Source organism: Sorghum bicolor, chromosome 8 (assembly GCF_000003195.3).
Source record: "Sorghum bicolor cultivar BTx623 chromosome 8, Sorghum_bicolor_NCBIv3, whole genome shotgun sequence".
NCBI classification, from domain to species: Eukaryota; Viridiplantae; Streptophyta; class Magnoliopsida; order Poales; family Poaceae; genus Sorghum; species Sorghum bicolor.
The window spans coordinates 2,384,283-2,402,374 of NC_012877.2; the positions used below are offsets into that span (position 1 = coordinate 2,384,283).

Genomic DNA, 18,092 nt, shown 5'->3' on the forward strand with positions numbered 1-18,092 from the left:
TGTGAATTCCTTTCGGTGAGCAGCATCTGCATGCTGCATGAGATCAAGCAAGCGGCCGATTGGCCATGCTCTACCTGCCATTCAGTTCGTTGACGAGGAATTAATCACCAGCCATGTTGGCCGGCACAGACACAGGCCAGAGGCCATACTACAATTCATCCATGATAGGCAAAGGAAGATCCAAGACAAGATCAACAAATATACAAATAGTTGTACAAGCAAAAACTTTTGGATCTTGTTGTTTTGTGCCTCCCATTTTCCAGTCCAGAATTAGTATAACAATTTTTCACTGAAAGTGGATGGATCAGACCCCACAAAAAAAACAAATGACAGCTGCAGCTGTGTGTGTGAAAGAAGGCAGCTGTGGCTGCAGCTAGCTTCCGTTCCACCCCACAAGTGCTTGCCTGCACGTCGATGATCTGCTCACTTGAGGATTTCCTCTGCTTTGTAGTGTCTCTGCTTCATCTTTTTCAGATGAATCTCAACCTCATTTCACTGCACATACTTCACAGCTAATTTGTCGTAACATACTGGGGTTCCAGTATGACAGTAATACTTAGCTCATTAGAGAAGATGTTGATCTGCACACATGGGCTAATTTAGGCTGGACAAAGGAGGTATTAAAGAGATTTTTGAGCCACGCCTTGGGCTTCAGCCCAGGGCCTACATCCACCCCTGTCTGCACAGCCATGCTCCTAGTGCACCTTGGCCAGGAAGACAAATATAATACAGACCATCGCAGCATCTAATGGGGATGGCATACACTGCTTAGCACGTGTTTCATTAAGAGGATTTAGAAAATAATTACACGCCCAACGGTACTACACCCTCCATTTCAAATTGTAAGTCATTCCAAGAATCTTGGAAAGTTAAACTTTTCTAAATTTGACCAAATTTATATTATAAAATAATAATAATTATTATTATTGTACTAACTAAGTATCATTAGATTTTTTTCTTAATTATATTTTCATAGTATACTCACTTTACATTACAAATCTTAGTATTTTTCTCTATATTTTGGTCAAACGTGAAAATGCTTTGACTCTCCAAGATTTTTGGAATGATTTACAATTTGGGATGGAGGGAGTAGATGGCAAGCTGCCACCAAGCATGCGATTAAACACGAACACGGATCACCGGCCAACGGTGGAGCTTACACGGTTGTACTGACTAAAAGAACAATGGTGCGACAAAGACCTGTAAAATTGAGCAGGCGTAGAGCTAATTGGCATGTGCAGTCACACCAGCGACGAGAGGCTCGTGAAGCCGGCAGAGATCCAGCAGTCAGCTTCATCCAAAATGAGGTGATAGCTGCAAAGGCATCTTAGAAACTCCATCGAAGGTCCGGCAATTACGCTCCTTCCACAGGTTCTAGGAAAGGAGAACCGTGGGAGTTGAAGGACCGCCTAAGCTCATTGGGCAGCCTCTTCCGCGTCTGCTGCCACCAATCGCCAAGCTTGGAGTCCTGGTTCAGTGTCAGGTACTGCAGACTGATGGCATGGAGAAGTCGGTGCCAACCTCCTGAGAGATTGTGCCAGTGCATAGAGGATTGAGCCATAGAGTACTGGTGCCGTTGGTGCACCAGAGGATTGTGTCAGTGCATCCCTGACCGTGCGATTCTGACGTCTCTTCCCAATTGCCTGAAATAGGCTCAGTGCAAACAACGAGATTGGTCCATCCGGCGCCCAGGAGTCCATCCAGACTTTTGCCAAGGTGTCGTCTCCTAATCGCACGCTGATAGATGCCCTGAACATTACATCAATGTTCTTCTCAGCCCTTGAAGGCAGGAGGGCCTAGGCAGAGGAGGCGTCAGTGCGCCTTAGCCACTGCCACCTAAGCCACAGTGCGAACCATAGCACTTTCATGTCGGGGATGCCAAGTCCACCATGATCTTTTGGGGAGCAGACAATGGGTCATGCAATCTTCCATATGGGCCATGTAATCTTCCATTTGCCCCCTAAGGCCTCGTTTGTTTTGGCCTGGGATGGCCTAGAATGCAGTCTATTCCGTCTAGATCAATTTGGCCCGACTTCAAGTCAGATCAGACCAGAAATGACTGTTCGGTTAGATATAAAAATTGATCAATCTGGACCCCTTTTCTCCCTTCTACGGCCGGAATGAAAACGAGTCATCATATGTCTAAAATAGAAATAGGCCAGGTTTGAGTGAACCTAACGACGTTCCCTAGCAGTGTTGTGACGGTCATCCTCTGCGATCAGCTCGTTCAGGACTTCCATCACAATTACGAAGAGCAGTGGTGACAGCAGGTCTCCCTGGCGGAGTCCATGTGCGTGACGGATTCTGTGACCAGGGCGTCCGTTGACGTTCACCCTTGTGCTTGCAGTTCGGAGCATAGCCGACACCCAGTCCCTCCAACGAGCTGGGAAGCCAGCATGCTCCAACACTTCCAGAAGGAAGGGCCAGGCAACGGAATCAAAATGCCTTTGCCAGATCAACTTTGAGAAGCATCGAGGGGCAACGCTTGACATACTTTATTCAGAACACATGGTATACATTTAACCGTTCCAGGTGAAATTAGTCTTGCTCAGCTGTGCGGAATAAAACTAACGCATAAGAACTCATATACTGTCATGTGTCCATGGCTCCTTTTGTTATTTTCTGATCAGGTATTCAGCTAGGCTCAGCAAAGTGGGCAAAAGTAGCAGCGGGTGTTTTCTTTCTTTGTTTTTTGCGGTGCCGCTGTGGCATGGAGGTATGACCAGCTCCTTTTATCTATTGGACTGTCACTATCACTATGATTTTTCTTGGTTAATTAGCAGAATAATTAGGAATTTAAGATTAAGTGGCAATAATTGAACAGGTGAAGGAGCATATGAGATATTGTATTATAGATATTAACTGTCAGACTGTATTATTAGTGGGAAAGATACTGAAAATAATTGGTTAAATAAATAAGTGCAGTACAGTAGTAGTGCCCTCTACAAAATCATATGCTGGCATATATAGGAATGGTGTCCATCCTGGTTTTTGTTTTGCAAAAGTTTCTGGCTACTGTAGAACTTTTGTTTGTATCTGTTAATTATTATCCAACCATGGACTAACTAAGCTCAAAAGATTTATCTCGTAAATTACAGGTAAACTGTGCACTTACTTATTTTTTTATCTATATTTAATGCTTCATGCATATGCCGCAATATTCGATGTTATGAGGAATCTTGAAAAGCTTTTAGATTTTGAGTGTAACTAAATAAGGCCTTGAATGTAACATCATCCAACTCTCAACACTGTGTAATGATTCCTCGTTCATGGAATGAAAGTCCCCATCATCGTCGCTACATACATATATGCTCCTTCCATTTCTTCTAAATATAAGTTAGTGCTGTCTTTTTATCCCTTAAACACTAGGAGAGAGTATAGTAATAATTATATTAAAAAGCCTATGCACACGTGCAAAAGCAAGGCTATGCACAAAACATGTACTATGAAAATTTAATCAAAGCCTATATGAAGTAATAAGTGGCAACTATGTATGTTGCGTACGTCATGGCCAAAACATCATCACGTCATGATGAAAAGGGAGTACTGATGATATGCACAAGATACCTTCACTCTACAGCAAAATCAAAAGAACAAAAACAACGTATTGATATGATCTTAGAGCATTTCTAAGGATTTTGTATTTGAGGTTTGCATTTGAGTAATTTGCCAAAAAGCTCCAAAAAGGATATCCAACGGTTTTGCATTTGGAGTTTGCAATTTGGGCAACTTGGCAAATGAGGGAGCAAACTTGGCAAAAATGCCAAGTTGTGGATGGCTTTGCAAACCTGATCGCGCGAGCAAAGTCACGCACAAGGAAAGCGTGCGCGCCTGGAGACCTCCTATTTTTATCCTTTGCCAAGTCCAAATGCCAATTCCCTTAGAGATAACCTATTTTTATCATTTGCATTTTATTATGGGAGTTTGCAAACAACAACAAATGCTAAGTCAATTTGCCAAAGCCTTTGGAGATGCTCTTACCACACAATCCACAACATTACTCAACCATTAAGGGCTTGTTTAGTTCTAAAAAATTTTGCAAAAAAATTCAGATTTCCTATCACATCGAATCTTGCGGTCCATACATGGAGCATTAAATATAAATAAAATGTCTATAATTTGTGATACGAATTTTTTGAGCCTAGTTAGTCTATTATTAGACAATATTTATCAAATACAAATGAAAGTACTACAATGCCGTTTTTGTAATTTTTTTTGGAACTAAACAAGGCATAAAAAGGTCGATATCGAAATGTCAATTGATTAAATGTTGCAATCAAAAAATTGTACTGTACATATTGTGGTCTAAAGGCCATTAACAAACAACACTATTAGTGATTCCAGGTGCGTGGAAGTATGCTTAGGATCTGTTTGGTATAACTCAGCTTCACTAGTGAATCGGCTTTCTTTTTTTTTTGGTTTCAGCTTTATGGAGAACTTCATTAGTGGAGCTGAAGTTGTTTTCGAAAAACATTATGCAAAAAACAAGCAGATTAGTGCAGCCAGAGCTCTTGAATTTCCATATCTCTCTTCTTTGGTACAGCTTCCACTTTCAGAGCAAGCTTTCTCACAACTGCAATACCTCCAGGAAGCAATACTAAGCAGATCAGCAAATTCAGAAAAGGATAATTGGACCTGTGTGGGTCAAGCAGCTCATTATTCAGCAAAAAAAGTTTACAGGTTTTTGGCAGGTGCAACTAACAACAATATCTTCTTTAAATAGATCTGGAAAAATAAGGTTCAGCCAAAGCACAAGGTCTTCTTTTGGCTTCTGATAAAAGACAGACTAAACACCAAAAATTTGCTAAAAAGGAAGAAGATGGACATCAACTGTTACAGCTGTGCCTTATGCAGCTACTTATCTGAAGAAACAGCACAACACCTTTTCCTGAATTGTGATTTTGCTAGAATGTGTTGGAATTTGGTGGGTGTTGACATCCCCCTGCAGTCTAATATAGAAGAGCTCATCCCTTTGATCAAGGCGCAAATCAACTCTCAGTTCTTCATGGAAACCATCATTTTGCTGTGTTGGACCATTTGGAGTGCAAGAAACGAACTCATTTTCAGAGGTAATGGATCAAATAGCCTGGACTGTGCAAGATTCTTCTTTAAAGAGCTAAGACTCATCCGTCACAGGCTGAAGCAGGACCTACATCAAGCCCTTGGCTCATGGATTCAATCCCTAGAGCTTATTGCTGCTTGATGCAGATCTTTTTTATCTCCTTTTTTGTTCCTTAATGTTTTTCACCTTGTTTTAGTTTAGCTTCAGTTTAGTTTTTTAGTCCTTTAGCTTAGTAGTCTTTCTTGCTCCTCCCTTTCTTTGTATCTTCTTTCATCCTGTTTGCGCTACCTTTGTTAAGTTTTTAATATATTCGCTGCAGGGGTTCACACCCCTCCAGATTACTCAAAAAGATGGCTTCTTAGGGAAAGATAGCAGAGAAGGGACTTTGGAAGCTAGTATTTTTTAGCTTCACCAGAGTTCCTGGGCATGTGAGCATATTTTGATGACTTGGGAGAAATAGTGTTTGGTAGGAGGAGTTCAAAAATAACTTTGTGAAGTTGAACCGTACTTCCTACCAAACAGGCCTTAACTTAATTGAAAGGCTGACATGAAGTGGTATTTGCCATAGAAATTTAACCTTTATTTGTTATTCAATTTCAAATTGTAAGTTAGTAAGTCATTCTAATTTTTCTAGATATATGGATTTTAATATGCATCTACATAATTTATATCTAGATACATGATAAAACTGTTTCTAAAAACTAGAACGACTTACAATTTGAAACTGGATTAGGTATTGTTTGTTTTTTAACATGTATTGTTTGGTTCGTTGTGCTCTCTACCTCTTGTCTCGTAGAACTTGGCCGTGGAAACACAGACACAACTATGACGCAAAAGGTTTTCTAGCCGTTATTAAAGTTAAAACCATTTCTAGCTAGCTAGGTTGTTTTCTGAAAAAAAAAAAAACTAACACCAAAAAAATTCTTCTCTATTTGACAGCAAAACTTCAAATCTTTCGTATATATCAATTAGTCCATCTTTTATTCTCTAATTGACACTATCATCAACTTTATGAACACACCAGCGGAAATGGCCACTCGGGCTTTGGGCGTGCTTCGTCTATTTGCCAGGCACACTTCGCTGCCTTGTCGAGCTAGGATAGCAAAGACTTGAGTGTGGTTAGATGTCAAGCTAGTTTTTATTTGAAACATGCGCGAGCGATCCTAGCTTTGCTACATAAAAAGAGTCGGCTGTGTCTGACCATGATGTATAGGTATATGAAGCGGTGTTCTTTTGGGTGGGCATTCAGTGGACCCTAATAGTGTACTCGTGTTGTTTTGAATTTTGAGGTGAAAATCATCCGTTCGTATTTATAATTATCATCCCTCAACTATATTATCTTACCATTACTAATTATAGGCCTCAAATCCTCAATAGAGACACCATGTTAATTACCAAACACGCTAAAAAAGATAAACACTAAAAAATCTCACGATAATCAGAAACATCTAACTCTAATTGGAATACTCTAATCATCATCACTGATTGTAGCTACTGGATCCATTATAATTTATAAAAAAAATTCTCTCCTCTATCATTACGAAAAATATATAATGTAATTATGAATGATAATTCAAAATACACTATAATAACTTTATAGATTACCCACCTTTGTAATTTTGAAAGATAATGCAAAATGACCTGATAAATTTACATTCAACCAACCCATATATATTGTTATGAAAGATAATATAAAAATTATCTTTATCTTTATATCTACCTCTACCTCAACCATTATAAAAATAAACAAAAATATCTCTCAAATCTATATGTGAATACTAATATATGCTATTACAAAAAAATAAAGGGGTCAACATGGAAGTAATTAGGGCACTTTGTTCGCTTGAGCTTATCTGCCGAATCAGCGAATAATATTTTCAGTCGTGGCTTATCAGCCAAGCAAACAAGCTTAGGTGGACTAATTTTTAGCCAAACTTTCAACTAGTTTTTAGTAAACTGGTCCGCTCCCATCTAATTTGGGCTAATAATTTTTAGCCTTAACTAGTAACTAGATGTAGCTGGTCCAACCAGATTAGCAATAGGAATTATAGGGCCTTGTTTAGTTCTCAAAGAAATTTACAAAATTTTTCAGATTCTCCGTTACATCGAATCAAGCGACACATACATAGAGCATTAAATATAGATAAAAAATAACTAATTACATAGTTTATCTGTATTTTGCGAGATGAATCTTTTAAGCCCTGTGAGCGCAACGTGGCTTCTGACCCGTGAGCTTGCCGCGTCGCATGAGTACTACCCAACAGAAGAATTTTGTTGTGCTGACTGGACGTGAGAGGAGCTGGCACCGTGGCACGAACACCGGGCCCACATGCCATCCAGCTGCTCAAACCACTCGGGTCCTCACTTTAGAGAAGCTTCACGTGCAATGCAAAAAGACCCCTCGAAGAATGCAAACGTTACGAATAGGTACGTGGCCGCGAGACGGCAAAGCCGAAAAGCGGCGAACGGCATGCTCCGCCCCCTCAGACACTGACAAACGTCCCCCCTCGGTATCCGTCGACCCACTTTCCAGCGAGCACAAACGGTAATCCTTCACGCGAACGAGAGACGCGCCGCCCAGGGGGCAAATCGGTAAACTCCACGTGCGCTGCCAACTGTCTCCATGAGCCGCCCGCGTCCTTTTATTCGCAGGAGAATTGCTGGCGCAAACTGTGTTTCCAGTTAAGCCCCTAGGGAAAAAAACACGTATTTATTCGCATTAAAACCCTCGTGTCCAGAGAAATCTTCTCGAAGACCTCCTCAAACACTTGTTCTTGAATCCCCAAACCCCTCCTCGTCTTCACTCCCTTCTTCCGCGTCGCAATCATTCGTGGGGGCGCATTACTCCTGCCGCCCCTCAATCCCGAATTTCTGCGGCGTCCACTCTCCCGTCTCCCCACTAGGATTCCGCAAGATTGATCGCGTTCGCCGCCTCCCAATTTCAGTATCTTTTTCATCAGGGTCGGCGTCGGCCCGATTTGTTGCCGTCGTCCTCGTCGCCGCCCCGCCCACCACTCCACTTCTTGGAGGACTCGGTCCTGTCCTGTCCTGACTCCGCTCCACCTGTCCTCCTCGCTTCCATCGCCATTGCCGCCCTCCTTGCTCTGCTCCCTCCAAGCCACCTGCTTTTTTGGACCGCACCGGTCTGCCGGGGCGGCGTAAATGCCCGCCCGTCCGTGCAGAGGATCCCAGAGCCTTCCTTCTCCGCCCCAAATCCCGTCCTTGTTGACACCAGGCCAAGGTTCTTGGACGCGTGCTGACCTTACCAGTATCCACAGATGAGGAACGCGTCCTGACTCCACTTGCCCAGCTCAGGCGGCTGCTCCGCGAGCTCCGCCACCCACTGACATGGGCTTCTTGATCTGCTGCACCCGCCTCCTCCAGCTTCTGCTGCTGCTGCTCGTCCTCACCACCGCCACCCCACCAGTGGCGGCGCAGCCGCAGCCTTCATCGCCCGCCAGGGCCCTCGACGCGGCGCTACAGGACTACGCGTTCCGTGCGTTGTCGGCGCGCCCGCGCACCGGCATTGTCTACAACGCCACGGTGCCGGGCAACCTCACTGGCATCGCGGCGTCCGCGCTGCGCCTGCGGAGCGGCAGCCTCCGACGGAGGGGCTTCCCCGGCTACTTCCAGTTCGCGCTCCCGCCGGGCGTCGTCGTGCAGCCGCACGTCGAGCGGGTGGTGCTCGTGTACCACGACCTCGGCGACTGGTCCGACCGCTACTACCCGCCCCCCGCCGGGTACGCCTACCTCGCGCCGGTCCTGGGGCTGCTCGTCTACGACGCGGCCAACCTGTCGGCCGTGGGGGTGGGGCTGCCGGAGCTCAGCATCGTCGCGTCGGGGGTGCCGATTTCTGTGGCGTTCGATGGTGTCCGGGCGGTGCCGGCAGGCGGCGCGGTGGCGAGGTGTGTTGTGTTCGATTTGGATGGCGTGCCGCAGTTCCGGGACCTGGAGGGAACCAATGTGTGCACGACGTATCGGCAAGGGCACATCTCGATTGTGGTGAATTCTAGTGAGATTGCTCCAGCTCCTGCTCCTGCTGGCGTGATTGCTCCGCCGATACCGACTGAGGGAGGTGGTAAGAAGGGGAGCTCAGACGCGTGGAAGATTGCTGTCGGCGTTGTTGGGGGTGCAGCAGCATTGGGGCTGTTGGCTGCGCTTCTGCTTTGCTTGGTGAGGTACAAAAGGGATAAGAAGCTTCAGCTCATGGAACGGAATGCGGAGGTTGGGGAGACATTGAGGATGGCACAGGTTGGGCGGACGCAGGCGCCTGTGGCATTGGGGACGCGGACACAACCGGTGATTGAGAACGATTATGCTGCATAGTAGATTTTTCAATTTGCTTGATACTTCTGCTAACAAGAAGACTTGATAGTGCTGGCTAGAGACAGGATTGTCCATTGGTTGCTTGACGTCGGCAAGTTTTCTATATCAGCGAGGGCAATGCTAGCCACTAATTTCAGAGCCCAGGTTCTGCTCAGTGAGGGTTCAGCACATTCTTTCGGTGGTGTTCGGAAGCTTATGTTTTGTACTGCGGCGAATGGGAGGCTATTGTTCATGTTCATAGTTGCCATGTTCATATGTGGGGAGTCCCTTTCATCTCCAAGCAAGCAATGGAGGGGAAATGTTTGCCATATCGGATTTGGAATCCCCTATTAATTTTTTTATTGGGTTTCTGTATTCAAGAGGAAATGGATTTGGCAATAAAGCTGAGGTAACATTCATTGCACATCGTGTTATACTGTGCTGGAGAAATTCATTCATCCAGTTGCAATTTCTTTTCTTTTCTTTTTCTTCTCCATTTGATGTTTAGATGACTCCGAAGATGATGTAGTGATGTAAATGTTCACTTGTCTAGTGCTGTGGTAATTAGTCTGATTGTGATCGTTGATTTCATGGACAATTGTGTTTACATCCGCTGTGTATGTTTTCAGGCAGCATTCATTTTTTTATTAGTGTTTGGGAAACAACTTAATTTCTAATTATGTGTTTTTATGGCCTGACAGTACTGTCAGTTCTAGATTTTGTTAATGCTTACTTTCATCAGGTTCCCTTTTTAGCACTTGAAAGCCTGAAATGTAGGAATGAAGGTATGGTCAATGTAGGTATGACCAGTTGGCAAAATAAATAGAATTAAACAGAGGAATTCAAGAAATTCTCTGATAGAAACTTTCCAAACTTGCTGATTTTCTTTTCTCTGGTAGTCTTCTGGCTTGATTTTCTTTTCTCTGTTAGTGGGGACATAGACGATCAGCTAAGAAAAGATGTAATGTAAGCAGGTAGCGTACAAATAAATGTGAGCTAAACAGAAGGGTTGAAGACTGCTCCACTTGAAAATTTCCAAAAGCTTATCTTTTTTTGCTCGTAGTATGTTCTTCAATCATTAAGTTGGTTGGAAATGTTGTAAGCTTCACGTAGAGCTGTCAGTGAGGAGCTAGACGATTAACAAAGAAAAGTAGATGCATTCATCTTTTCGTTGAGCCAATTAGCACTTGTTACACAATTCTCCTTACTTATCACTGTTACTGTTATAGAAATATGAAAGATGAACCTTTGGAGATCCATTCTCTTTGTTTTGCTTTGTACACTCATGCTGTAGCATGTAACATCTGTTTCTCAGAAAGTAGTCTAGCTTTCAGTTGTTTCCTCAAAAAGATTGCATAACTGAGGGCATTAACAGTTTGTGCAAGGATCAGTGTGTGAGCTGGCCAAGAGCTTTAGGCCGGCTCACTTTGTTAGCATGCAGTGTTCTTTTAGGGGCTGCACTTTGTTGCTGCATGTTCAGTTTTCATGTTGGGGATGATGAGGAGCATGAAAGAAGTGAGATAAGATTTTGTACTTGGTAGTAGTATATGAATTGAGATGTGATTGCCACTTGAAAAGTTGAAATTTGGTGCACATGCATCATCTCTCAAAAGTCCAGTCCCTTTATTCAGGGCTACATGGTATGGTGCTGAAACGAGAAGCAACCTTGAGTAGTATCAGTAGTGGATAACTAGCAACACTTGCTGTTTTCACAAGCATATGTATGTACTCCATCTAGCAGTAAGCTAAATTAGCTAGACCTGCACACACACGTGAGTGACAAGTACCTTGTTGCATCCTGCAAGGAGTAATAAGGTGAGGCCAGCCAAGGATGGCAGACAGAATGGATTTGTATTTGTAGAGTTCCCCAGCTGGACTGCTGGAGCTTGGAAGAGAAAAGAAACAGAAGCAAGGTGACCCCAGAATTCTTGCTGCTTGTGGAGGTGGCAAAACCAGCAAGGTGTGTTGTTTCTTGTTTGGCTGGAGAAGAGAAGACAGGGAGCAGCTGTGGTGCCTCTGTCTGAGTTCATCAGGCTTTTTGGAGGGAGTTGTAGCTGGCTGTGGTGGCGTGTGCCGTGGCGCCTCAGCTTTGGCGCCGTAGCGGAATCTTTGCTGTCACTATGCACGGATTCACAGCTCATTGGCATCTGCTGCTCGCCTCTGCTCTGGAATGCTTGTTTTGTAATGGGAAGGATGCAGCTGTAGTGTGTACTGGAGTGTTAAATTAACTGACTGTTGTTGGAGTACCCTATGCAGTTTGTTTTGTGCTGGTTAACACATAGCCTTTCTGAGTTCCTGCTAACCTCCACTTCCATTTCTCCCTGCTGTTAATCCGAGTGATGAACTGCCTTCACCACCATCTAAAAATGCGGTCTACAGTCTTGAACACTAGTTTTTTCATATCTCAACTTTTCACCCATGTTTTGGATATAAAAGGGGAAAAAAGAACTTTATATTGAAAAGTTTTCCACTACAAAGTTGTCTACTATAAAGAATATTTTCATCTAAAACCATATGAAAAATGATATGCTATATATATATTTAAAAGACGTCATCTATGGATGGACTAAATTCCGCCCCTTTCAAAGAAGAAAAATAGATATTTTCAAGAAAAATAGATATTTTCGTACCATCCTTTGCTGAAAATTGATATTTTGTCAAACGGTGAATTTTTGGCTTTTCCCATGCTCTAGAAAATTGATATGTAATGCTACCCTTTTATTCTCCAAAACAAAACAGAGAAAGCTAATTACGCTATCCTGTAGTGATGCTACTTTCCATCCTCTAGAATTATGTAACGCTAGTTTTCGTTTACGTTCCTTCAAACACGTAATGGTAGATTTCGTTTTCGCGCTTTAAAGCTGTAGGATGGATGGATGCATGATGCAATGCAATCCAGTGAAGGCAAGCATTCAAATTTCAGGCTAAAAAGTAGTATACTAGACTAGTGTATATATTACAGTCATCAAGTTTTTGACACTAGCAGTTCCTGGTGCTAATTTCGTTACCCTGCGTTGTTCCTGCTAAAATCTGTCGCAAGCACAAGCAATTCCTGCTATAAACCTCCGCTTGATCCATTCCATTTGTTCGTCTGAGTGACGAACTGCCTTCACCAACATCTAAAAACGCAGTCTTGATCATCCTCAGCCCACTGGCCTGCTATCTCCGATCCTCCGGCTGCTAGAGACGGCATCCATCCACGATCGCCGCCTGCCTCCATTGTCGACGATGCCAAAGCTTCACTGCATCAGTCGTAGGCGAAGGACGCCTTGTGCCGCCTGCGAGCCTTGCCGTCGGAGCACTGGGAGCTCCTGCCGCCGCTCTTCTTCCTTCTCCTGTCCGCCGCCGCGGGCCCGCCGCCGACGCCGAACATGGTGATGCGGCCGAAGCCCCTCGACAGCGACGCGAGGAACGCGCGGCCCTGCTCCCCGCCGTGCCGCCCGCCGCCGTCCCCGCCGCGCATCCTCCCTTGCTGCTTCATCAGCCCCTGCTCCCGCTCCAGCTCCGTCAGCCGCACCCGCATCCGCGAGATCTCCAGCTTCAGCTCCCGGTTCTCCCGCCGCAGCGACGCGTAGTTGTCCCGCTGCGGCGACACGCACGAGCTCGGCACGCCGCTGCTGCTGCACACGAACCGCTGCGACAGGGACCCGTCGGCGCCCAGCCCGAGGCCGCTCACGCACCCGGACCCGCCGCCTGAGAAGGACGACTTGAGGCGGAGCTGCTCGAAGTAGAGCACGCGCACCACCATCTGGATCGGCAGCCGGTCGTTCTGCGCCGCGTGGCTCGACGCGTCCTGCGACAGCTTCTGGCAGTCGATCAGCTTGCACAGCTTCTTGCACTCCGACTCCGTCAGAGATGGATGCGCCTGTTTTTTTTTTTTCCCCGCAGCAAACATGGTCGGTCAGCCAACAAATTCTCTTTCTCTAGACAGATAATCAATCAAGAATAACAAAGCAAACAGCGAGTGCAAAAATGTTCAGGCTATGATCAGACATAAAGATTGATCAGAGAAGATTTTTCAGTCATCAGTCACACGGAGAGCAAAGTTCAGTGATCAGCTAAATTTATTCTGGTTGCAAGATTGATCAGACAACTGAGTTCAACCACAGAAATCAAAGCCCAGTGGTCAGCTAGAATATGTTACAGTATTTTACTTGCATACACATATTTTCATTTTTTTTTCATGCTATCTAGTTACATGGGAAATATGCCTACTCAGAATATGGAATTCATTGGCACTAAATAAAATATGTTTTTATTCTGCTTGATAAATAAAATATGTTTTTATTCTGTTTGATCAGCTAAATTTATTCTGTTTGATCCTATAAATACCATGTTTTGCTCAATGATAGAATTTTTATGCAATTTAACTTCAGGCATGTGCATTGATCTGGAAAGTTTAATCAGACAGAGATCAAGGTCGGGCAATCAGCTAGAATTTATTCCATTTGATTGCATACACACAGTTTCATCAAGACTGAATATAAGATAGATATGAAATATGCCTACTTAGAATATGGAATTCTTTTGTCACTAAATGAACTATGTATATTAAACCTCTGCATTTGCTGAAACAGCTACAGAAGTGTGACATTTCTAGTCTAATAATAATGCTTTACCTTCAGGTATATGTCGATGGCACGATAGAGTCCATCATCAACAATGCGTGCATAATCTGGCAACAGTTCAATCAGAGCCATGAACTTCTGCAGTTTCAGATAGGGATCTGGTGCTACCTCTGCAAGATAACCATCCATTAGTCTTCCAACCTTCAGGACTGAACTGTGGCTTGGAGACTTGAGTCCGTCAGAGTCATATCCACAAGGTGACAACTCTCCTGAACTATCTTCGTCTATCCTCTGCAAGAAGTTCACCAATATACGGTGGACAGTGTCAACGTCAAACATCGAGTCACTTGTTTGCGTGGAGGGGATCAGCAGATCATCTAGTGATGCCATCTCCAGCTGAAGGCCAATCCTTTTCTCGACTTCGATTCTGCAGTCTAGGCTTGCATCAACTTCAATTGCCATTCTCAGCATGCCAAACAGGAAGGATAAAGTAACCGTTGTAATATTTTCAGTCGCTAACAGATCGATGAGTGTCTCAACAATCATTCTTTGACTGTCTCCGACAAAGGGACCTGAGTCCCATACATGTCGTCTTTCGACACCCTTGAGTGATGTTTGGGCATAGTGAGTAATAGAGGTGCCAATACTCTCAGGCCTGACCCCATTTCTTCTCATTGCAGCAATCACACGCCGATAGTGGTCAATTCTCAATGCAGAAAGGTCTTCAACCCACCAATCCTGGCAGTGCATACGCAGCTTTGCAGATCCCACATCACATTCCAAGTGAGCCAAACCTGAAACCAGCTGCTCCTTACTTGCATTCACCGCGATTGCATCGACACACCTATCAACAAGCCCGACTTCCTCCACTACTGGGTCCAATCCATCACATTTACAAAGGACTTCCAGGGATTTATCGAGGTTCTTGAGCACGATCTCGTTCAAGTACGTCTCTGTCCTGAAAATGAGGTTCTCCTCTTGATAGTCCTCCGTCATTTCCAAGTACTCTGCAACGCATCGCAGATGGGCCACATTTCCCGTGGTTATTTCGAAATTGCTACCGTAACAGAACTTGGCAGCAAGTTCGAATGCAAAAGCTCCCCCTGGTACATTTACAAGCTCCAGCTTTAGGAGATCTGGGTCCTTGGAGTCCACTACCATTTTCCGTACTCGTCCACACCGAGATACTAAAGGGAACTGCAAAACAAGCACACAATTGTGGGGCATGGTGAAACTTAATCCAGCAAAGGAAGCTTAAAATTTTGCTTCATGGGTTATGCAGAGGGATGTACCAATTAGATTTCTCGGTTTATACATAAATTATTGACTAATCCTTCAAAATTTGCATGATTTTTACATAATAACTGGTGAACTCAAATTTCCCTATTTGTTCATTGCTTGTTGCTTTTGGAACCTTTAGAATGACCAAAAACATCTTACAGGATGAACTGCATCCAAGCTGGCTGATACGTGATACTCATTATTTTTCCAAAGACAAATGCGAGAATATTACAGGAAGTGAATCACAGATTACACCACATAAGAGTTCAAATCATTAGTCACTACTACATCATTTGTACGGGTTTCATATGCGGAAAAAGCAATACCCATTTCTATGTCCTCAAACAAAAGCAAGTGTCCATTATTTCATTCACTACTGGTCCTTCGCCAAGCAATCTATTAGAAGTGGCATGCCCACCCCAAACATATGGAGTACTGGTCCAAACATGGCACTGAACTTCCAGCAAAGGAAAATGCGGCTGCCTAAACTGAAGAATTGCCTAAACAATCACGCTGGTGTACCGACGACCCAACGCAGATTCATATGGGATGGAAGCAGAGTGGTGAAATGGAGTATATACCGACCTTGTGCAGGAGAAACGACTGTCCATCCACCGATACGGTCACATCCTCAGCGACATCTGAAAATATCCTGCACAAGCACAGCAGGTCAATGCAATGTCCCCCAAAAGTTTTATTAGACGCCAAGATTAGTTAGCACTTGAGTTGGCAATGTGTAGTAAACGTCTAGTGCATTGCTTGTAATGACACCATTTTGCCTTTGCCTCACTCTCCCTCCCAAGAACAGCGGATGCTGAAGAATCAACTGACTGAAAGTCTGAAACAGACTGTTCCAGGGAATGGCTGCTAGTACCTGCTTGTACCACGGAACAGGTAATGAAATTTCACTCTCTAGGAAATGATAACAAAGCACTGTATGAACTAAGAAAGGATGTTGTAGAGATCCAGGAGTGGTGGCGACTGATGGTATTATGAAGAGAAGCAGAAGTGGCATCTGCTGGACGGGACCTTCAGAGGAGCAAAAGCAATTTTTCCCCCCTTTTTCAGAGTGGCCGTGGGATGCTTGTCCTTGCAAAACGATAGATGGACGGAGTTGAGAAGTGGAGCCGGGGAAGCAAACGGTGAAGGGAGGGATCAAATCTAAAGAGGTAAGAAATCGCAAGCTGTTCCTGTTCCGTGTTGCCATTATGCAATGCAATGCAAAGGAGAGCGGACGGGAGTTGGAGATGGAATGGGGATCCTTGCTGACCTCCTGTGACTACTGACGGCGGTGCCGCAGAGCCGCGGCGACGTGGTGGTGGTGGTGGTAGAGAAGGGGAACAACACGGCGGCAGCGTCGCTGCCCATCCCCATGCCTCCTTGCTTCTCCGGCCCGCCGCCTGCTTGTCTCTGTCTCTCCCTCTTGTTGTGATGCTCTCAGGCAAACCAGTGGGGTGGATGTGTGGTCTGGAGGAGTAGGAAGGAGGTTGGTTACCCGAGGAGAAACGGACGAGGCCAAGGAATGACTGTCGTCGTTGGCGCGCGACGATAACAAATTGGGAGCCTGGGAGCGGAAGAGAGGAGGAAGAAAGTGAGTGCATGCAGACAGCGACAGAGCATCGTTTGTTTTGTTGTGTCTTGATCTTGACGTGGGAGGCAGAGCGGAGGAGGGATTAGGAGGAACAAAGATTATGATTAGCTCAGCGTCTGAGCCTGAGAGAGAAAAAGGAACCCCCCATCATCATTCATCAGACTGATGACTGAAAAAAGCGACTCGGGGAGGAATAGTTGGGTGACTAGGGGACAACCCCTGCTCCACTGTCAGTATTCTGGCTGCTGCTGGCTTTGGCTTGATTGAACCCAACGGAATGGAATGACAAGCCGTTCAATGGTTAGGTATTGATCTTGTGTTCCCATGCTCATGAAGTACTAGCAGCCATGGTTTATACTACAATTTTTTTCCCCGCAATTTTGTCACTGCCACAACTACTCCTACACAAGGCTCTCAAGTTTGCCGTGTTCATTGAAACATGTCTGTTTGTACTTGTTTCGGTGCTTTGTTACCTGAATGGCCACATGTAATTGTAATGTGAGAGTACTAGTAGGATGCAAGAATGGGCTTGTTTGTTCGTGAGCTACAACAAGGACTACTAGTGGGAGAGAGTATTGAACAGTAGGAAGGAGAATTTCTCAAAACAGTAGGAAGGAGGAGTGGAGTCAAGCGAAGGCTGTCTGTCGGTCGGTGAACGAGTGGAAATGAAATGAAATGATGCCCGAGCAATGCCAAGGCAGTCGTCCACCACCAGACGTGCCTGCCGGGGCATGCCCTTTTCCACTTTACCGCTTTGCCACACTCTGTCCAGCTTGCCGCTTTGTTGCCTAGTACCAGTAGCCTAGTACTACTTGTATAATTCACATTCCCAAAAAAAAAAAAAAGCAACCGAAGAGCCAAATGAGTTTACGTTTAATAATAAAAAATATACCGAAAACATTACTAATTTCGATATCTGAATTAGTAAGTATTGTCGTATTCACAACATACAGTATAGAGTATTCATGTTTACTTAAAAAGTCGTAACTAAAAGTATTATTCGTTGATTTATCGTGAGAGAAATCCTAACTTGATCCAAAATTTGAGGAGAAACAAAAAAAAAAGATTAATCCGATGTTAGAGCTGCATTCTTTTTTTTTGTTTGTTTTATTAGACGGAGCAGGTAGTAGTACTTACTCCTATCTTCTAACTTTTCAGACACACCGCCACAAAAAGCATAACCACGGACCACCGCTGCTGTGGGGTTTCCTTGCTCTCGTTGAGGTTGAGCCGGCCGGCCGTTGACAACGCATATAGCTGAGGCTTTGTTTCGATGCAGTTAGGA

At 44.5% G+C, this 18,092-nt stretch overlaps 2 protein-coding genes across 4 annotated transcripts; one reads left to right on the forward strand and one right to left on the reverse strand.

Moving 5' to 3' along the window:
• Positions 7,830–11,829, forward strand: LOC8074841. Of its 2 annotated transcripts, XR_002446976.1 has the most exons (2): positions 7,830–9,776; positions 11,173–11,829. XR_002446976.1 is itself a non-coding variant. In XM_002441744.2 (1 exon), exon 1 carries the CDS (start codon positions 8,411–8,413, stop codon positions 9,386–9,388), a length of 978 nt encoding a protein of 325 aa, XP_002441789.1. In that variant the 5' UTR covers positions 7,830–8,410; the 3' UTR covers positions 9,389–10,093. The 2 variants fall into 2 exon arrangements, 1 of the variants encoding a protein (XP_002441789.1); XM_002441744.2 differs by lacking the exon at positions 11,173–11,829 and having other exon boundaries at positions 7,830–10,093.
• LOC8074842 (BTB/POZ domain-containing protein At3g08570) lies at positions 12,213–16,872 on the reverse strand. Of its 2 annotated transcripts, XM_021446453.1 has the most exons (5): positions 16,487–16,617; positions 15,938–16,305; positions 15,802–15,868; positions 13,987–15,132; positions 12,213–13,232 (listed from the first exon to the last, which is right to left on the reverse strand). In XM_021446453.1, the coding sequence occupies exons 4-5, from the start codon at positions 15,094–15,096 to the stop codon at positions 12,615–12,617; spliced, it is 1,728 nt and encodes a 575-aa protein (XP_021302128.1). In that variant the 5' UTR covers positions 15,097–15,132; positions 15,802–15,868; positions 15,938–16,305; positions 16,487–16,617; the 3' UTR covers positions 12,213–12,614. The 2 variants fall into 2 exon arrangements, with proteins under 2 accessions (XP_021302128.1, XP_002442755.1); XM_002442710.2 differs by lacking the exon at positions 15,938–16,305 and having other exon boundaries at positions 16,487–16,872.

What these genes read in the sequence shown, in the direction of transcription:
- LOC8074841 (XM_002441744.2), top strand. Translation starts at nt 8,411, where the DNA reads ATGGGCTTCTTGATCTGCTGCACCCGCCTCCTCCAGCTTCTGCTGCTG.
- LOC8074842 (XM_002442710.2), bottom strand. Translation starts at nt 16,590, where the DNA reads ATGGGGATGGGCAGCGACGCTGCCGCCGTGTTGTTCCCCTTCTCTACC. An exon ending in GCCGTCAGTAGTCACAGGAG is followed by an intron (nt 15,869 to 16,486) that starts GTCAGCAAGGAT and finishes GTGCTTGTGCAG; the next exon opens with GATATTTTCAGATGTCGCTG. An exon ending in AGTCGTTTCTCCTGCACAAG is followed by an intron (nt 15,133 to 15,801) that starts GTCGGTATATAC and finishes CTTGTTTTGCAG; the next exon opens with TTCCCTTTAGTATCTCGGTG.